Source organism: Centruroides sculpturatus, unplaced genomic scaffold (assembly GCF_000671375.1).
Source record: "Centruroides sculpturatus isolate CEXI.00-Female unplaced genomic scaffold, Cexi_2.0 scaffold1996, whole genome shotgun sequence".
Classification (NCBI taxonomy): domain Eukaryota; kingdom Metazoa; phylum Arthropoda; class Arachnida; order Scorpiones; family Buthidae; genus Centruroides; species Centruroides sculpturatus.
In genome coordinates this window covers 1-20917 of record NW_019386098.1, presented here as the reverse complement: position 1 = coordinate 20917, position 20917 = coordinate 1, and the positions used below count along the sequence as shown (strand labels likewise).

General features: G+C 27.4%; 1 protein-coding gene across 1 annotated transcript in view; it reads left to right on the top strand.

Annotated features, from left to right (window-relative positions):
• LOC111613576 overlaps window positions 1–20166 on the top strand; it is a gene marked incomplete at its 3' end in the record, with an annotated part of 30022 nt that extends 9856 nt beyond the window's left edge. The window contains exons 2-3 of the mRNA XM_023354927.1: window positions 1799–2086; window positions 19998–20166. Coding sequence (XP_023210695.1) covers window positions 1815–2086; window positions 19998–20166 — 441 coding nt within the window. The remainder of the gene's footprint in view (window positions 1–1798; window positions 2087–19997) is intronic.
• Between the last annotated feature and the right edge of the window lie 751 nt (window positions 20167–20917).

The following is a 20917-nucleotide window of genomic DNA, read 5'->3' as shown; positions in this document are numbered from 1 at the left end:
TGCGGTAACGCAAACGTATTATTAGTTTTATTTTTTAAATCATTTTTACACGTTTTATATTATATTATTATTATTATTATTATTGTTATTGTTGTTACTATTAAATTTAATTATATTATTTGAAAGCAAACAATGTGCTTTTTTTTATTATTTTGTAATTTTCTGGAAACGTCGTTTTAATTAAATTTAATTTAAAAATTCTGTAAATTGAAAAATAAAAATTTATTTTGATAAATTTATATTTAATTAAAATGGATTTTTTAATGGTAAAATATGCATATATATATATATATTTGTTTTGTTTTCTGTAAAAATAAAAATATTATTAAATATATTTTAAATTTTTTTATTATTGTGAATTATGCAGTTTAAAGAAAAATAATTTTTTTTCCTTCTTTATCATACGTTATCTTTAATTTATAATTTTTAATATGAATAAGTAATTTTATTTAAAAATTTAAAAAAAAAATAAATAAACATAAATATGAAAACGAATTCGAATTTATATGTATATATATATTATTTACGGAGATGCAATTTAACTTTTTTTTCCTGTTTTTTTTTCTTTTTTTAGAGGGAGAAAAAATATAATAAAAAAAATATGCTGCAATGTTTGACAAATATTTACATTTTTGTAAATTTTATTTATAAATAAAAATTATTAGGTTCTTTACTAATATTTTTAAACTCGAGTCTGAATAAATCAATTTTTTTTTAATTAAAAATTTAATATTTATGCTAGTTTTTTAACGATAAATGCAAATTTATTTGAAAAATTCAATTATTTGTAAACTAATATTTAAAAATAATATTTTAATATATTAAATAGGGGGTTAAAAAAGCGCGTATTTTCTACTAAAGTCTTATAATTTAAAAAAAAAAAAAATTCGATTTTTAATAAACATATTTCTATTATATTTTAAAAACCTTTGTTTAAATCTATTGTTTCTTGATAAAGCAAGGGAAGAGTTTTGTGTAATTTATAAATTTGTGATTGGAGAGAGAAGGAGCTTTGTAAAGAAAGTTCCTTAATCACTTCTTTAATCACCTTTAATTAATTGCTGTACTGAGATCCATCCTAGCGCGAAATGAAAAGACAAACCGTGTCTAAAGACTTCTCCTGAGATGCTCAACTGGCTTAAAGCCGAGAATATGTTTTACTCTTCGTCTTTGCTCAGAGTGTTTTTTGGCTTCAAGATAAGCACTGCGACTTCTTTAGTGATTGATCACTGTCGCTACAAGCGAGAGATTGAGAAGCTGCTTCTAGAATAGGAATGTGTCAAACGACACGGATCCATGACAGATGTTCTTCTAGGAAAATAGCATTTCCGACACCGAATACTAATAACTGTTGAGAATATATTATACATTCTGTTCTGAAGGTTCCAACCACTTCATTTTGCGTTTGGGATTGAAGAATATGTACACTACCAATTTCATCCGGTTTCCATCAAATGCTTTCTTTGCAATTTCGCATTTTTAGCTTACTAGTTGAGTAATGGATCGGTATCATGCATTATCGTGTCACTGACGGGTTTTTATTAAATAGTGGAATTATTTATAATGGTCTTATAGGGAAATTTCTTTTAAAAAGTCTATTAAATCATCCTTATCAGAATATCCTTCCTGACAACTATAGCAAGAATGTGTTACGTCAGTTCTCCTTTTTTTTATAGCTGATATAAATATCTTAGTGACTAAACAATCTTATTTTAATAGTTAATTAAATTTTATTAAAAGTTCCTTACAAATTTAATTTAAAAAAAAAAAATTAAATTTTCTTTATGAATCTTTTAAGCTTTTGGATCTGGAAGATGGATCGCAGCAGTGCACGATGGGAAGAAGATGCGGATTCGTGCGACTGCCCGGATCCTCCTCCTCCTCCTCAGTTTGCTCTTCCGCCTCCCCCCGCTCCCGCATCTCTGGAGGAATGCAAGACAGGTTACGAATACGAACTCCACAATTGCAGAATGGAACCAGTCCGAGAAATATACACCCCTCCTAGCTTTCCACTGCTCCCTATCTTAACAGTGTGTTCGTCCGTAATAGTCGTTGCACTTCTTGTTGCCACTTACATTTTTTGGAGGTAAGTTTATTCTTGTAAAATAAAGTGAATTCTTTGAATTCTAACTGATCAGAATAATACGCGAAATTCTATTGGCTGTTATATTATCGAAGAGGAACGTTTAAACCACTGGAAATTAAAATTGTAAATAAGATAAATAGTTTTGAAATATATATATATATTTTTTACATTCTATCTATGCAATAATATGAGGCAATAAAGTTTATCGAAGCGAATGCAATCCAATGTCAGTTGACAAGAGCGACAAATAATGACATCTTAGACTATTCAATAAATCCTCCAAGGCTATAACTACATCATATACAAGTAAAAGTTTAGTTTAAAATATATATTCGATCGAAAATATTATAACTTCTAAAACAACTTAATTCTTTTTATAAAAAATTCTTTAAACAATTTTAAATTTTATTGTATTTTTTTTTTCAATTTCTAAACAATATATTCAGTTCAATTGTATTAAATGAAAGCACAATATGTGTACTTTATCATTGTAATTATCATCTATTAATGCTTTATATTTATTGTATATCTCTATATTTTAAAAAATCAATAGCTCAGTTTCGAATTTAAAATTGTTATTCCATTGTTAAAATAGCAATTCTGGAAAAGGTAACTATAAACAGAGACCACATGTTGTTCATGAAACATTTAACAATGGGAAATAGATACACACGTATAAGTATATATAAATAACAATAATATTTATAAATATAGTAATATAAAAATCATAAATAGAATCGTCAAGACAGTGACGCAACTGTGACGTCACTCATTGATTATGAATGAAACGACCTCAAGTAACTATAGCAACGGGTGTGTGTGATGTCGACAGATGCAGTTTCAATAAACATGGACCCGCTCTTCCGTCGGAGAATCGAGATGTTTGAAAATACACGAATCATTATATAAAAACCATCTGCTATTGAAATATCGAAGTAGAAAGTTATCTATAATTGTATTTAAAATTTTCATCATACTGATTCGGTGACAGAACATTAAGCACACCTCGAATTGTCGAGATTAATGTTACTGATGCTGATGGAGTTCAAAGTGCGAGACAATTAACTTAATTAGAGTTATCTCATTACGTACATAATGTAAAACTCAATAATTTCTTGACGATAATATATATTTTAGTTCAACTGAAGTGGACTGTCGCCTTTGGTCCAGTTCGACTGGCGCCTCTTAGTGATTCGACACTACATCGATCCGTCTCACAGCATTCTTTTCTCCCTCTATGTCAACTTAATTGGGAAACTTTGTGCTAATTAATTCATTACCCAAACTGGGACCTTCAGGGCGTGGAACGCGCTCTTATCGTACCCCCAGGGAGTGTCGTTCTACTCGGCGTGACGTCATTTCCGCTAGAGATAACACGTAAAGACCAATGCCAAGCCTCCTTCCTCCTTCCTTACTTGTAAGATGAACGTTAACGATCGTAATTGGACCAAACCGGCCTCGAACGAATTTTCTCAAACATGTTTTGATGGCTTGAAGAAGTTAAAGACGTAAACCATCAAGTTAATGTAAACTAATAAGGTATTAGTTTTAATGGCAATTTACACTTTCCTTCGGGTCGTAATTCTATATTTTACTAGTTAATACATTCTCTCTACAGAATTACTGTCGAAAAATCTTAATTTAAACCATAGATATATATTAAGATTTCCATATACTGGTATAAAAATCGAAAAAAAAACAAACCACGCCTAGAAACATGCGTGCAGAAAATTTATAACAGGGTACCTTAAACTCGTATTAAATTCCATTCATATGCACATCATGGATCTGCATTTCATGCATGCAGTTAGACAAACATTCTGCAGATTATTTTCCACAGTTATGTAAACATCTTACGATACATCAGAATTTATACAGGCTTCAAGAGAACCTAAAAAATTGATCTAACGTTATGCACTGTATCGTTATTATTATTAAAATTCGTTTCAAAATTAAACTTCTGCTCGAATGCTCCAAAATATAACTAAGTAATGTGTAAAACGAACAAAATTAATAAAGCAGGCTCGTTAGCATAAATAATTTAATCTACCATTACAACTATTGTCTGGTGTATAGGCTATTAACGTCTATTCTATTATATAGCCGCGTGCTTAATATGTCCTAAGTATAGAATAATTCAGGCCAAGTAATGATTTAGTCACCCCACCATACATATTTTATGATATTCTCTAATCAATATTATAGATCATATAGTGCTTGTAATTAGGTATAGACGATAGTGTTACGACTTACCAATATGATACATTTTATGGAAGTTGTCATATTTTAAAGTTAATACAATAACAGATAAGAAATTTGGAAAAATTCCTGAACAAAATATAAGTAAATAAGTAGAATTATAATTATATAATGTTTAAATATTTATCACAGAATTTATCATATTCGTTTACTAGAAAAAAAAAACTGTATACAGATTGTTAAAGCCTTTGATTTTTACGTAATTTGCAATAATTTTTGTGCAATTTAAATATCATTAAGGATTATAATATATATTACGAGGTATATAATATATTATAGTATTGCAGTTTTATGTAAGGCCATTAACTACAGTTGTATAATGTAATATATAGGAATTTAAATACAATTATCTATTTTTATAGAACAAAAAGATGGCAATATATCTTTTTTTTTTGTTCTGTAAAAATAGTTAATGACATTTAAATAGTTTGAAGTTATTTAATCTTGAATAACTAATGATTTGGAGATGGCGCATGATATCATTCACGCCAGGTTTTGTGGTAAAACGTCATTAAATATGACTTAGTAACTATTAAATTATATATATATTTTTTTATGTTAGCATGAATATTATAGTGCAGATTCCGTAATATTCTTTAATATTCTATTAAATAATTAGCNCCAAGCCTCCTTCCTCCTTCCTTACTTGTAAGATGAACGTTAACGATCGTAATTGGACCAAACCGGCCTCGAACGAATTTTCTCAAACATGTTTTGATGGCTTGAAGAAGTTAAAGACGTAAACCATCAAGTTAATGTAAACTAATAAGGTATTAGTTTTAATGGCAATTTACACTTTCCTTCGGGTCGTAATTCTATATTTTACTAGTTAATACATTCTCTCTACAGAATTACTGTCGAAAAATCTTAATTTAAACCATAGATATATATTAAGATTTCCATATACTGGTATAAAAATCGAAAAAAAAACAAACCACGCCTAGAAACATGCGTGCAGAAAATTTATAACAGGGTACCTTAAACTCGTATTAAATTCCATTCATATGCACATCATGGATCTGCATTTCATGCATGCAGTTAGACAAACATTCTGCAGATTATTTTCCACAGTTATGTAAACATCTTACGATACATCAGAATTTATACAGGCTTCAAGAGAACCTAAAAAATTGATCTAACGTTATGCACTGTATCGTTATTATTATTAAAATTCGTTTCAAAATTAAACTTCTGCTCGAATGCTCCAAAATATAACTAAGTAATGTGTAAAACGAACAAAATTAATAAAGCAGGCTCGTTAGCATAAATAATTTAATCTACCATTACAACTATTGTCTGGTGTATAGGCTATTAACGTCTATTCTATTATATAGCCGCGTGCTTAATATGTCCTAAGTATAGAATAATTCAGGCCAAGTAATGATTTAGTCACCCCACCATACATATTTTATGATATTCTCTAATCAATATTATAGATCATATAGTGCTTGTAATTAGGTATAGACGATAGTGTTACGACTTACCAATATGATACATTTTATGGAAGTTGTCACATTTTAAAGTTAATACAATAACAGATAAGAAATTTGGAAAAATTCCTGAACAAAATATAAGTAAATAAGTAGAATTATAATTATATAATGTTTAAATATTTATCACAGAATTTATCATATTCGTTTACTAGAAAAAAAAAACTGTATACAGATTGTTAAAGCCTTTGATTTTTACGTAATTTGCAATAATTTTTGTGCAATTTAAATATCATTAAGGATTATAATATATATTACGAGGTATATAATATATTATAGTATTGCAGTTTTATGTAAGGCCATTAACTACAGTTGTATAATGTAATATATAGGAATTTAAATACAATTATCTATTTTTATAGAACAAAAAGATGGCAATATATCTTTTTTTTTTGTTCTGTAAAAATAGTTAATGACATTTAAATAGTTTGAAGTTATTTAATCTTGAATAACTAATGATTTGGAGATGGCGCATGATATCATTCACGCCAGGTTTTGTGGTAAAACGTCATTAAATATGACTTAGTAACTATTAAATTATATATATATTTTTTTATGTTAGCATGAATATTATAGTGCAGATTCCGTAATATTCTTTAATATTCTATTAAATAATTAGCCCAAAAATAAAAGGATAATTTTTTTTAAAAAAATATATATAATACGCATCATTTATTTTAATAGTGATTTAACATTTTAAATTGTTTTGGAATAACGTTATGCGAAGATAATAAAATTGGTGAATAAACATAAAAGACACACACAACGTTTAAAAAGACTTGATAGAAGCAGAGGCAACATCCATAAGTCAGAAAAAGGAATTTTTTTTTTTCTTTAGTCGATAACTCGCATGAGGGAGGAGAAGAAGAATAGAAGAATGTGATGGACACTAGAATAAGATCGTGATTATACGGTTGGGCTAGTCAAGGAGTGGCCCAACAGTCCTTCTGCTCTACCGATTCACGTCAAAAATCCGTAACATGCCAGATCGAGATGCTTCACAGTCGAGAGATCGAAATATCCCAGAAAAATAAATTAAGAAAAATCTCCAAGAAAAGAAAGAGAGAGAGAGAGAGAGAGGGAGAAAGAGAGAGGAACAAAATTGCAATTTTAAACTGCAGGAGTAATGTGAAACATGGAAGAAAATTAGTTAAAATCGCAGCCGGTCTTGATTATAGGAATAATTAAAATTTTATTTTCTTAAAAGCAAATCAATGAAATTAATTGAATGTTTGAGTAAAATTTAGATAAACGCAAAAAAAAATGAATTATTATTATTTGTTGGTTATTAATTAAATCAATTATTTTTTTCTATATTAAATAATTGTACTGGATTTCGTTTTATAGATATGTTTTCGTAAAGTTTAAACGTAATCTTAGCAAGCTCGTTAGTAGAATAATTATCAAAATTAAACATAATTAATTTAATAAACACCTCCGAGTTATTTTACTTAAAATAATATAGATATTATCTATCTTCTAAAGCATTGTAAACAAGTTAAAATACTATATTTTTATCTTGAAAAATTTTTTTAAAGAAAGTCTTTTATATCTCAATTAATATTATTTATGATATAAATAAATCTTTTTACTTGTTTTATATAAATTTATAGCTAAGGTTTTCATCTTTTAAACGATCGATACGCACTTTTAGTAACAGCTCGTACTAATTACGACATTTGAATCGATATTTTCTAATTTCCAATTAGTTATGATAATTATCTTTAAACTTTTTAAAATTAAATTTTTCTTTTTAATTAATATATTTATTTTTTAATTGAAAAAAACTCTAAAGATTTTCAAAAATTATTTATTTTCTCTCTCTCTTTTTTTTTACTTGTATAATGTATACATAATTATAGATTAGTTGATAAGAATGATGTTAACTCTGTAAATCATTCAATTAATAATGGAATTCCTAAAGGTACTTGAAACAATTAAATGAATGTACTTTAATCAACTCGACAACGGAACATTTGTTGAATAGAACTAAAGAAAAATAGACTTTGTGTGATTGGCATACTTGATCGTCTCTTAACAATACGATTAGGATACACGTGTAATCTGTACTAAATGGAGACGTACTACAATGTCTTACTCTCTAAAATGACGCTTAAATCCAATGTAATGTGTAATATTTTCGTTGTAGAATAAAAAAAAAAGAGTAAGTTTTATAAATTATATTTCTAGATAATTTGTTTCCTTTCTGTAATAAACTGTCACCTTCTAATATATTAGATAAGTTTCTTGTCTCATTTCGAGTCATTACTTTCAATCTCTTAGAAGTTAGTAGAAGCAATTTGTTGGATATAATCAGTTGTGGAATTTTCAATCTTATTTTTCACTATCTTGATGGATTTTTATCATAATCGACTGTTATATCAGTATTTGGCATCGATAGAAGGATGGATAGAAAAGGTGTTCGTCTCTATGCTTTTCCTCGATTTTGATCCGGGATGCGGTAGAGAAATGAAAGATCGAAAGCTAAACTGGAACGAAATATATCATCCGATTAAAATTTTCTTTATCGGATATCTTTAAGGAAAGAATAAGAAATTTATTTTCTGTAATCTTTAGAGATAAAATTAATAAATTCTCGCTTTCGTCGTCGTTTTTCTTTATTGTTAATACTGAAAGAAAAAAAATTTTTAAATTATTTATTATTTTTTTTTTATCGTAGGGAATTTCAAATCTTCTCAACTTTCACTTTCAATCATAGAAATAAATTTAAAAAAATAAATTTATATTATTATTTTTCTTTTTTTTTATCTAAAACCATTTACTATATTTTTTAAAAAACAAAATAAATAAACGAAATCGCTAATATAAATTTTAGTTTTAAGTTTTAAATACTAAGTCTTAAACCTAAAAAAGATAAATTTTATACTTTTTAAAATTAATTTATGAATAAATTATTTATTTAACATTAAAAATTTTTGTTACATTTACATTTATTTAGGATAGAGTTTTAATTTCTTCTCCCTATCAACTTGCAAAAAAAAAACCCATTTGATTAAATCAAGCCAACAAATAAACTATATTGATCAGTAATACACAAATGTGCCTTTATATATCTCCTTTTTTTTTCTTTTTCTTTCTTCCTACGCTAGAATAATTTCGTGTAGTAAAATTGCGAACAATTTTCGATTTTTATTAAAAGTTAAATTTAGTTTCTGTTCTTTGTATTGTTAGAAATATCATAATATCGATACGGTAACGAAGAATGTTATCGATTATCTAGAAAGATGGTGTGATAAATTCCTGTCACTCAGTCTGTTTGTCGCCCAGAATACAGTTTAGCAATGCGACATATAAGGAATATCAATGTTGCTAGCAACATGAAAGACGAAGCTGTAGATTCGATTGTGATCTAGAAAGAGAAACTTTTTTTTTTATTAGTATTATTATTAAATAGCTTCTGCAGATGGACTAGTTTCCATAATAAGAACATCAAAGTAAACTAAAATTGTAAATAAATTGAAAAGAAGAGATTTTATAACTAGATTTTTTGCACTTACGAGATGTTGTAACAAAGGAAAAGATGCTTAATTATCTTTAAAAATTTTGTATATTTTAAGTAATTATATAAATATTTTTTATTAATTACTTCTAAATTCTGACAGTGATTTAATGTTTAATATATTAGAAACGATTCAAATTATTTATATAACTCGCAAATAGACTTTCAAAGTTGAAAAAGGTCTGGGAATTTATTTTTGGATGTGTTTTATTTTTATTCAATTGCTTTAAAATGATTTATTAAAAATCAAAATATTAAAAAATATATATTACTTCCAATAAAAAGTGAAAATAATATTTTTATATTCTTTTAAAATGTATTTTTAATAAAAATGAGACGGAAAGTTTGAATTTATATAAAATTTATCTTATCTAGCAAGGCATTTATTTAATATTCATGAGAAACTTGTTTTGAATTTTTTGCTTATACATTTGAATTTTTTTTCTTTTTTTTTGAATTTAAAAAAATAAAATAAAAAACATTTCTTTTGAATGTAAAATTTCGTAATAAATCTCTTTACTGAGAGAAAAATAAATCCATTCTCTGTTAATAAATTAAAGAAAATTTAGCTAATCTTGAAAGTTTCCTCTTAAATTTAATAATAATGCCATTAAAAAAGGATATAAATTTTCATAAAATTTCTAAAGTATAAATCAGTACTAATGAGATTTCTCTTGAATTCGAATTAAGTTCGAGTTACTGTTTAACGATATTTATTATAAAAATTATCAATTATAATGGATAAAGTAATCTATATAAAAACTAGGCAAAAAAGATAATAAGAACTGCACTATAATCCTATGAAAATAAAGGGAGTAAATGTAAATATTTTATGTAATTTTTGTTTATTTAATTGTTTGAAATCTATTATCTAGAGTAGGATGAAGAAAATATTTAGACACAAAACCTAAATCAGGAAATAAATAAATTAAAAAGTAAACTTTTAGTAGCGTAGAATGCATTTTTATATAATAAAAATAAAATAAAATAAACTTATAACTGTTTATCGACGTTTTTACTAACATACTTAAATAAATACACTATAAAAGAATTTAATTTATAAATGTATCCTGTATTTTTTTTCAATTAACTGATTTAAATTAAAGAATATTTTATTATTATTTTTTTAATTGTATTAAAACTTTTGCACGTTATTCTGCTCTGGTATTTATTTATTTTTTTTAAATTTATTAACAAAAAAAATTTAAGTAAAAACAGTGATTGAAAACAGAATGATTATTGTTACATCATCAAATTTTTTAATTTTTTTTTTTCTTATTTTAATTAACATACCTGAGGTTTTCTAATTAAAACCCGTCGGTTCTCGACCTCTCATCTGATGTTTAGTTATTTCATCTAACTAATCAGATTTATGGACATTACATATATATAAGCTATAGAATTACTGGCTAAAAATAAGATTTTATTATTTATTTATTTATTTATTTTTGATATTTTACTTATTCATACGTATGATAGAAGAAATATTATTCGATCGATATTATTAAAATTTATATCTAAATGTTATTTTTCGATCAGTATTAAAGTGATATAACGAAGAGAACATCAGTATTGAAATTCAAATAAATCTATAATGTTGTAACAAGAAAGCCTTTTTTTTCTTTTAAATTGAAAATACAAAACTGTGTAAAAATAAACAAATTTTTGGCAATGGGCCAATATTATTTTTTGGAAAATACGCATGAGCAACAGTAAAACCACGTGAGTAAAAGCTTTTCGAAGTATTTTGCATGACAGTGTTTATCTAGGATCTGGATACGCATGATAAGTGGAAGGAAGATCTCATCCATGGTGAGAAATTCCAGCTTCCCTATAAATGAGGTCGACGCCCCTGATCATTAAGAAAGCTAAAACGGAAATAGAAACATTAGTTTTCCTCTCTCGCTCTCGCTCTCTCTCTCTCTCTCTCTCTCTCTCTCTCCTCCCTTCATTACACTTTTGTGTTATTTAATCGTTAATTAGATTAAGGAGATATTTAAAAGAAACAAAATTTTGGTTAATAATTATTTTTTAGAAAAGAATTTCGGGGAGGAAAAGAGAGAGAGAAAGAGAGAGAGAGAGGAAAAAAATTACAAATCGATTCCGATAAAAGTGAAAGTATTGAAGGGGATTTGAAAGAGGTGAGGTTTCAGTTCCTTGTTGCTAGGCGACCAACTAATTACTAGAGCCTGTCGTTCACATGACTGAGACGAAGCCATTCAAGCATATGCGAAGAACATCGACGGTTGAAGTGATTAGAAGTGATTTTCTCACTTGGTCCCATCAACTGCCAGCCTTGCGGTATAGCTACACTCCAAAGGCTTCAACGTCAGCGTAAAACAAACGTGGTGAATCAGGTGTGAAAATCGTTACTGCACGAAGAAACATTGGCCTTATCTAACCAGGGAAAATTACTTACTCGTTTCTGGGTTTGAGGCACGTGTTTAAAGCCATTTTAAGAGACGATTTTTAGGAAATTTATGCAGTGATTCTTGACCATGGATGCGGTTTCTAGAGAAATTCCAATACAATAGGCAAGAGAATGAATGCATCATTAATTAGGAGGAGATGGGAGAAAGACGATAGAGATGAGGGCGGAGAAAAGCTATCCACCCCGTCGCTAACATGCTTCGCATCCATCAATGTGATCGATGTTTCAGGCACACCAAATCGACATCAACCTCTCCGGACTTGTCGTCTAGCTTCCCCTACCATCAGTCGGTTCGAGCCTTAACAACTATCCACCCTACATTTTATGAAAGTTTAAATACATTCTAATAATGGATCAGACTATTTAAAAATTTATAAAAACGAATCGAAATCTGAACTGATCGAAAACGTGACGATTAAAAAAAATGCAGACGTGTTTTCGATTTCTTTTTTTTTTCTTACATGATTGGTCCTGTCAGTACTACGTCATTGTGGTCGGTCTAATGAACTCTTCCAGCTATGCCGAATCAATGGGTGACGTGCCCCACCCCTTCTGGCGGGGAGGATTTTAATGATGTCTATAAATCTGCGAGAGAGGGGGTGGGACCGTAAATGACGGTCACGCACGGCAAATATCGATCCCCATTACGACTCCATCTGTGCTACTTCCCCTCCTGTTCCTTGAGATTGTCTTAAAACGAAAATACCGACTTTTTCCTGTTTACAAATATTTGCCATCTCGTATTTTTATAAACGAAAGACGACGTCAGGATCAGAAAATTATCTCATTCCACAATGCATGTATTTAAATTTATTTGTCATGAAGTAAAGATATAAAAAAAAAGAAAAAAAATTATAATTAGGAGAAGTATTAACAATTACCATTTGTCATAAAAACGTAATAGTCGAAAGGAATCGTAGTTCCATCGCTGTTTTAAGTAGGAGAAGTGATTTTAAAAATGCTAACGTCAGCAACGATAATTATCGTTGAATTAGTCGGTTGATGGAGCTAAAAGGAAAATCAAAATTGACTTTTGGACAAGTTGGACGAATGCCTATATAAATGGGTTTAATTGGTTGTGAGCCACTTCGACCTGTGAACTACGAGTGATTTTGTAACGAAGTAAATTGGTGACAATCACTATTAACTCTTCTCCAGTTTATTCTTCTTAAATGAAGCCATCTATTAAAATCGCAAGAAATTTTATATTCTATCGTTAACTAAAGATCAAAGCTTCGATATTGATGAATATTAATTATTTAAATATTTTAAGTAACACAGATAATTAATAGCGAAATAAGAAGTTACCGTGTGTTGGAAAGTAATAATAATTAATTTTTTTTATTTTATTATGTTTAGATAAACTTGAAAACTTATAATGGACTATTTCTTAATGTTTACTTAAATCGGAACGAATAAAATATTTATAATATTGGTTTTAATTTGTAATGTTTCGTGCATCTTGTTAGGCATTCGTTGTAATCATAACTATGAATAAATTTATTAGCTAAGTAACAAACTATAATCGAATGATGCAATACGGAGTTTATCAACATTAATTTCGAAAATATATACAAAATATCCTTTATGAAACGGCGTAATTACAGTTACTGGAAATGCTAATTATCTAGCATATGGAATAGACATGGATAATTGACAGATTGCACTCTATACATAGTCAGTCCTATTTATTTCTGTCAAGAAATTCTGTCCTTATTCCGGCAAGAAGACATCAACCCCTTCAAATAAAATATTTACTTTAATATACTCCTATGTCTTAAATATTTAATCATTAGATGGAACTAAGCAATGTGTGCCCCAGGTGGAAATTCTCAATCGATACTTCCATCACATGTGGTTTACACCCCCCAGAGATAAAACTCCTGCATCTTCCCTCCTTTCCTTAACCTTCTCTATATGCTTATCAAGAATATTAACTACTAAAATATAATAATAATATTTTTATACAATATATTTAAGACATTTTTACAGTAGAAGATTGAATTCAATACATTAAATCCTTAAAGTTATATATATATATATAACTGTAATTATCATATATTAAACTAATTTAATTTATATAGTTGATTCTATATTATATAAATTATTCATTTTAATCTAATAAAAGCTACTTTATCAGATTTATTACAGTTGTCAGTTGGTCGGTCAATGCAATTGGAATTCGCTTTAATCGTGCAATCTTTATGGGTTTTTTTCCCCCTTCATTTTTTATCATTTAACATTAATGGAAAATTTAGACTTATCTGAAGATATGACTTTCGTTATTTTTACATAATTAATGTTTTCGGTAAAGTAACTTGCATTCGATATGAATTAGAAACAATTATTATATCATGTGATTTGGACATATATCAATTGAATTATTAATTTTATATTTTTGAAGTTAATTTAGGTATTAAAACGTTTGAAATGAGATGACAAACAGAAAATTTGTAGCTTTTAATATAAATTTTTATTCTTTAAAGCAATTTAATTTATGTATAGAGTCAGCAAAGCCATGCCATTAATCAGTCAAACACTTCATTTGGACCATAATCAATAATATGCATTCTGCTGATAACATTCTTTCTTTACAAATGATTACAAGATTAAGTAGGTGCGAGCTTTTATTATCAAAATAAATTAATACGAAAAATTTAATGAACAATTACTGAAACTATTTTTAATATAAATTTATAGATTTTTAATTTTCTTTTTTAATAAATATCTTTTATTATCTAAACTTTTATTATAATAAATATTAATATAGAAATTTTTACTTTTTGTTTATTATCTACGAATTTGGATAATAAATTATTTTATTAATTATCTAAATTCTTGGCTAATCTTAGTATTAAAATATTACATATTTATGGTAATGACGTTAATCATTTATTGTTTAAACACGTAGAAAATAAGGAAAGTATTTCGTTATTATAAAATCTACCAAAGTACTTTTAAAGTTTATGAATATAAAAAAGCAATATTATATATATATATATATTTTTTACATGTTTATAAAAATTGCTTAATGTATGAGTAGATAGCAATCAAAAGAAGTTTTATTATTGCTTTTTCTTAGAGGAATGAGATTCATCTCTCACAAAAACATACGTGGATACATATTAACTATAATAAGAAAATGCTGCATCGCGTGACTTTTTTCTAATCTTCCGAGTTACACGCAAGCTTATTGCTTTTTTTTTTTATAAATATTTCAGTAAAAATAAGTCAGAAGTCTATATGCTAATTTGTTATCCAATGCATTCTTATCATATTTTTAAAATATTTCGATTTTTATGTATTGTATTCTTTACTTTAATATTTATAACTGTCGTCAGTTATCATCTACTTAACTCGTTTTTAATTTATATAATTAACTAAATAAAAGATTAAGAAAGTTTTATTATAAATTTTGTCTAATTTAACGATATTAAATTTTTCTTAAATGTTGAAAATTTATTATAAAATTGTATTAACTTAAGGAAGAAATCTCTATCGCATTCTTTCATCAATTATATGAGTAAAAAAAGAACTTCATAAAAAAAAAAATATATATATATATATTATAAAATTTGCTTTTTTGTTGATTAAAAAAGTAAAGAAGATAAGCCTATTTTCTATCAGATAGTGTTTATATAAAGTATTGAGTAAAAAGTATCTAAATCTGTCTTTGAAATGTCGACATATTAAAGAGTAATACGAAAAGAACAAATTGACTAAGAGTAAAATCTTCAAAAGAAAAAGGAAAAACAGAAATTAATTTTGACAGTATACAGGATAAAGTAGTTATATCTAAAAAGTATCGCAATCTGTTAGAATGGAAAAGGATTAATGATTTAAAGGATGCGGCTTCTTTCGTGACTAGATGAGTCCAAAAGAGGCAGTGTTAGACTCTCCCCTTGTTTCGGGTAAATGGATTGATTTCAGTTCTGTTGCTGCCAACTTTTTTTTTTTTTTTTTACTTTTGATAAACTCCTTGATAAAAAAAAAAAAGCATGCGAAATGGTAGAGAAAAATATTTTCGTGGTGCTACAAGATGAAATTTAGATATAACTGTACTCGCTATCAACCGTATTTACTAGTTAAAGGGATCGTTTATATTTAATGTAAAGTTTATGTACCGTTTAAAAGATACGACAAAAATATTTTTTACTAGAGTAATTTAATGAGAAAGTTATGAAAACATTTAAAAATTTTTTAAATATACGTAACAATTTAATATTTAATGAATACACCTAGTCGAACAATTAGACGAATTCGCATTAATAAACATTATTAAGAATAATTAACGTGAAGAAAATTAACTGACAGAAATAATGTTCTTATTATTAATTTAATGATAAAATTGTTCGTTAATGCCAAATCCGAAATAGTTTCATTTGCATTTGAAGAGAGAGAGAGAGAGAAAAAAAATGAGTAAGTAGAGGAAAATATAATAAATATAAATGTATAGAATTACTACAAACGCATCAACTAGAACTCGCGATGAGACAAAGGGTAAATCGGTTTGGTTCGTGTACTGCGGGTTTCTGAACACACGCTAGGGGAACTAATGTCTCTCCTTTATGAACACAGTCTGTATCAGACGGACTGGCGTCGACAATCGTGTAGTCGACACAAGACTTGAACGTCAATGAGGTACCGATCTGCTTTCTCTACAACAAAGAAACCATGATCATTTGTTATCCTCATATGATCTGTCAATTTTTAATTTTAATCCTATTTTTATCCGCATTAATTTTGTATTCCTAACATTTCTTAAGTTTAATTTATAATACAAGCCACAACCTTTTGTAATATTTAACGTTATTAGGCTATAAAATTCAAACATAGTTTTTTTAAAAATAGTAACCTAAAGAGTTTACAATAAGCAATTGTTGTTTTTAAAATGTGTCTACAGTGTGTTGTAAATACTACAGAAATAGAGAAAAGATATTCCTTAGACAATAAACAGTTTTGTTATTCTTAAAAGTTAAAGTAAAATTTCGTGAGAAACATTTCGACAATTTCATATTTTAAACTTTTTACAAAAAAGAACAAAAATACTAAAAATCTATTGAATTTTCTTTATAATTTAATTAATTAAAATATTAAAAAGACTTTAATAAATTGCAAGAATTGTAAAGTGCAACACGATTCATAAATGCAATTTTCTATATTGGCAACATCGAAAAGATGAAAAATCATCTTTACAGAAACACAGAAAGTTGCAAAGAGAAAGATAATAAACACGATGTTCGGAATTAATTGGCCTTCTTCAAAGAAATTGAAAAAATAAGAGGTTTATGTTGTGAAGAAGGGGAAATGCAAGGGGTGAAGATAAGCTAACACAATCAATTATTCACGTCATGATTCAGCAGTTACTCTCCAGCTATTTACTGCATAATTTAACGGCTACTTCAATCTGTTAGACACACACAAAGTCAATTTGACCTCAGTTTTAAACTAAGAGATGAGGTCGACGACCTTAGGAATTTACAAATGTCTCTATATTCTTAATTTCCTATTTCTTTCCTTACTATCTAAAAAATAATGTTAAATGTTTCCCTTTGTTGTAATACTTTTTTTTTATGAGGGTAGCGGGAAGAAAAATAAACACAAAGCTCTGAGATAAATAGATCAAAAGAAATTTAGATTCAGAAAATAGCCCTTAATGAGATTTTTATTATGAATTAATTCGGTAACACGATAATTTAGTCTTATAAAGTGTTTAGTATATATTTTTTTTCTTATCTAATTAATTTATTTATAATTACTTTTGATGTTTTTGGGTATTGCTAATTTCATTATTACTAAATCCATTCCCGTTTAAGTAAATGTTTACTTTTTTATAAGCTTTTATAATAAGCTTAACTCTGTGAATTTTTAAAATATTAAACTTAATTAAAAATTTTCTAAAGTATAAAACGGTTTATAGCGTTGGAAATTTTAGAATTTTTTTCTCTGTTATTAAAAGAGTAAGAAGAGAGAGAGAGAGAGAGAAAAAAAATAATAATAAATTTAGTTTTTTAACTTCTTTGGTGGCCCGATCGAAACACTTATTATAACCGAGATCAGATTTCTCGGGTTAGCTAAGGAAAACGTTTTCCGATAATGTCAAGAAAAGAATATGAAGCATAGAAAAAAAATTTAAAATTCTTTATTTCTACCATCCCGTCGGCTATCGATCGAATGTCAGTCCACCTCCGAAGTCATCCTACTTCTAAGAGTTGAAATCGTCCAGTGTTGAGCTTAGTCGAAGGAAATCTATAAGTGAACTGTCACAAGTTGGAGTGAGTGGTAAAAGTCTTTACAATTTTCTTCAACAAGAAAATCCATACTTATACTTCACACTAGATTGGTTTTCACAGATTCCCCCATCCAGTGTGGCTCTTACAATGGTGCGATAGTATCTCTCAAAATATCGAAACACTGTGTAGTATATAAATAAAATAATATCATTTTTTTGTTTTATAAACAGTTTAACAGTGATTTATTCTTTACACAATAATCTTATTAAAAGTATTTCTTGTAAGAATGAATACAAAATCCTCTCTAATACCATTAGAAGTATTGGTTTATGTTGAAACTTAACAGAGAAAAAAAGTGTTAAATGTTCAGTCAGTTTCCATTCAATCCTGTATAGAGAGAATGATATAAAAATAAAATTATATTTGTTGGTTAGTTTACAAAATTTTTTTAAATATATATATTTATTTTAAGCTGGGGTGTTTCGTGTATTGCTACGAGTTACTATATATGTATTCTCATTTGCTTACAAAGTGAATTTTTCTAAGTAGATGCAAGCAATACCATTTCTATTCAGCGCATCTGCATATGGTTATGTTGAACGAGAAGAGGGATGTTGTGACAATGTTAACAGAAAAAGTTGTTCCTGTAAGATGGAAACGATGGTTACAGGATGGAACTCTTCACAATTTCCATATTTCTTTTATCGGTGTATCTTGAATAAAAAGCCTACTTCTTTTTGAGAATTACTATTTTATGCATCATAAAAATCTTCTAAATAATAAATGTTACATTTAATGAGAGAGTTTCCATAAATTTTACTTTTAAAATATCACTTAACTTATGAAAATATATATTATAATTCTCCGTCGTCTTCTATGATAACATCTTTTAAAACTTCACCTTTTGATGAATTCTACATTAGGCGTATGTTTATAAACAGAAAACTTTGATAACCGAGTTTTTATTGAATTTTTATTATAAATTCTTTTATAAATTGAAAAATTTGTAGTTCTGAAAATATCTTTAGATTTACTTATCAAAATTTTTCTTTTATTATATTATTAATTTTATAAAATAGTCTATTTTGTTACAGACTTTATACGTATTGTGTCTGCTTATTTTATTACTTTTATTACTAAATATTAAAAATACAAAATGCTAATTTAAATATTTCATCTTATTTTGCATAGTTATATCATTAGTCTAATAAAAATCAAATGTACGAGTATAAATGCTATAGGTTAGACCTTATTAAAAGCATAAAACCTTTAATACTATCGAGGTTACGGCCGAAGTTTTTATCTGAGAGAAAAATATTTTCGTGGTACTACAAGATGAAATTTAGATATAACTGTACTCGCTNCAAATATACGTCGTCAGTCATTAGAGATGTCAACTCTTTGCAATAGAAATAATTTCCTCGTTTGAAAGAGATAGCGGAAAAATAGAAAATTTAATTTATAATGTCATTCGCTAAATGTAATTTTTCGAAGTGTTTTTAAATTAGATTACCGTTATGTGTAAGTTATTAACATAGATCAAATAGAAACGATGACTAATTTTAATAAATTTAAAAAACATAACTTTAAATGACTAAACTGGAATTAGTAAATTTAAACAAAATAAAATAAAATTAAATTAATATTTATAGTTAAAAAAAAAGATTAAAAAATGTATAGTTATGACGAAAAATAAAGCGAAGATGCTTTAGCATCTTTAAACAGCTTGATTCACAGCCTTCCTTCGTTTCAATTGTTTTGTATTTTTGTATTAGAAATCACAAGTGAAGTAAGTTATTGCTATTATAAATATAGTTAAATAGAGTCAACAGAGATAGAATTTTCTCTCCTTTTCTCGATGATTCTTTATAATTAATTAATTTTTCGATATTTAAGATATTAAATAATTGATTTACATATTTCTAATTTAATAATTTGTGATTTATTCAGAAGTATAATACATTTAAAATATTTTCAGACATAAAAAGAAAGTACAGAATTTTTTACCGACGAAAACGGAAACTACGGGACGATGTGAATTGCCTAATCCAAACGGAGTTACCTATGATGATATGATCATCAATCATCATCCAATACGTCTCCCTCCTCAGCCTGGAATTGACACATCCAATCTTCCTCCCTGTCAGGTATATATGCATTTTTTTTCTTTGTAATCTTAATAACGATTATATAGAAACTTTTCTCGATTTAAAAGCTTATTCATGAAGCAAAATAAAGATAAAACTGAGAGAAATGTAGACAAAATTCTTACAAGGGGACATTAAAAAAATATATATATATATACGTTCATATTTTCAAATAAATTTAACTTTAATAGTGATTTTAACTCGGGATATGATCGAAAAGTCTTTTTCTTTTCTTTGTTTTAGCAATTGCAATTTTTAAAAATCTGAATCCAATAAATGGGACTAGTGACTAATATCTCTCGCGAGGATCGCCGTCTCGTAAAACAGTAAAACACTTTTTCCCCAAATGAAGACATTAGAAAAAAGAAAACAAGCAACTTCTTATCTCTTTTTCCCAGACGTCTCACAATTCATTGCGACCAACGTTCGGGTTATGGCGTATTGAGTACCAAACTCCAAACACATATACACGTCGCTACGTCATCCGTCGTCGAAGCATCGACTTGATGTCAGCATGCCTATCGTAATTAGACTTAACGTCTCTTGGCTGCGGCAGATTTTCCAGAATGCTTAGAGAGATGAACGAACTGCCTAATCTCCTTATCTCGACAAGCAGACGGTCTTCAGAGACTGAAAGGAGATTACAGATGTTAGGAGAAAAGGGCAAAACACAACGAAAGAATGAAGACGTTTTCTCCAAAAATCTTGTCCTTGTATTTTGTTTTTTTTTCCACTTAAAATCGTTTTTTTT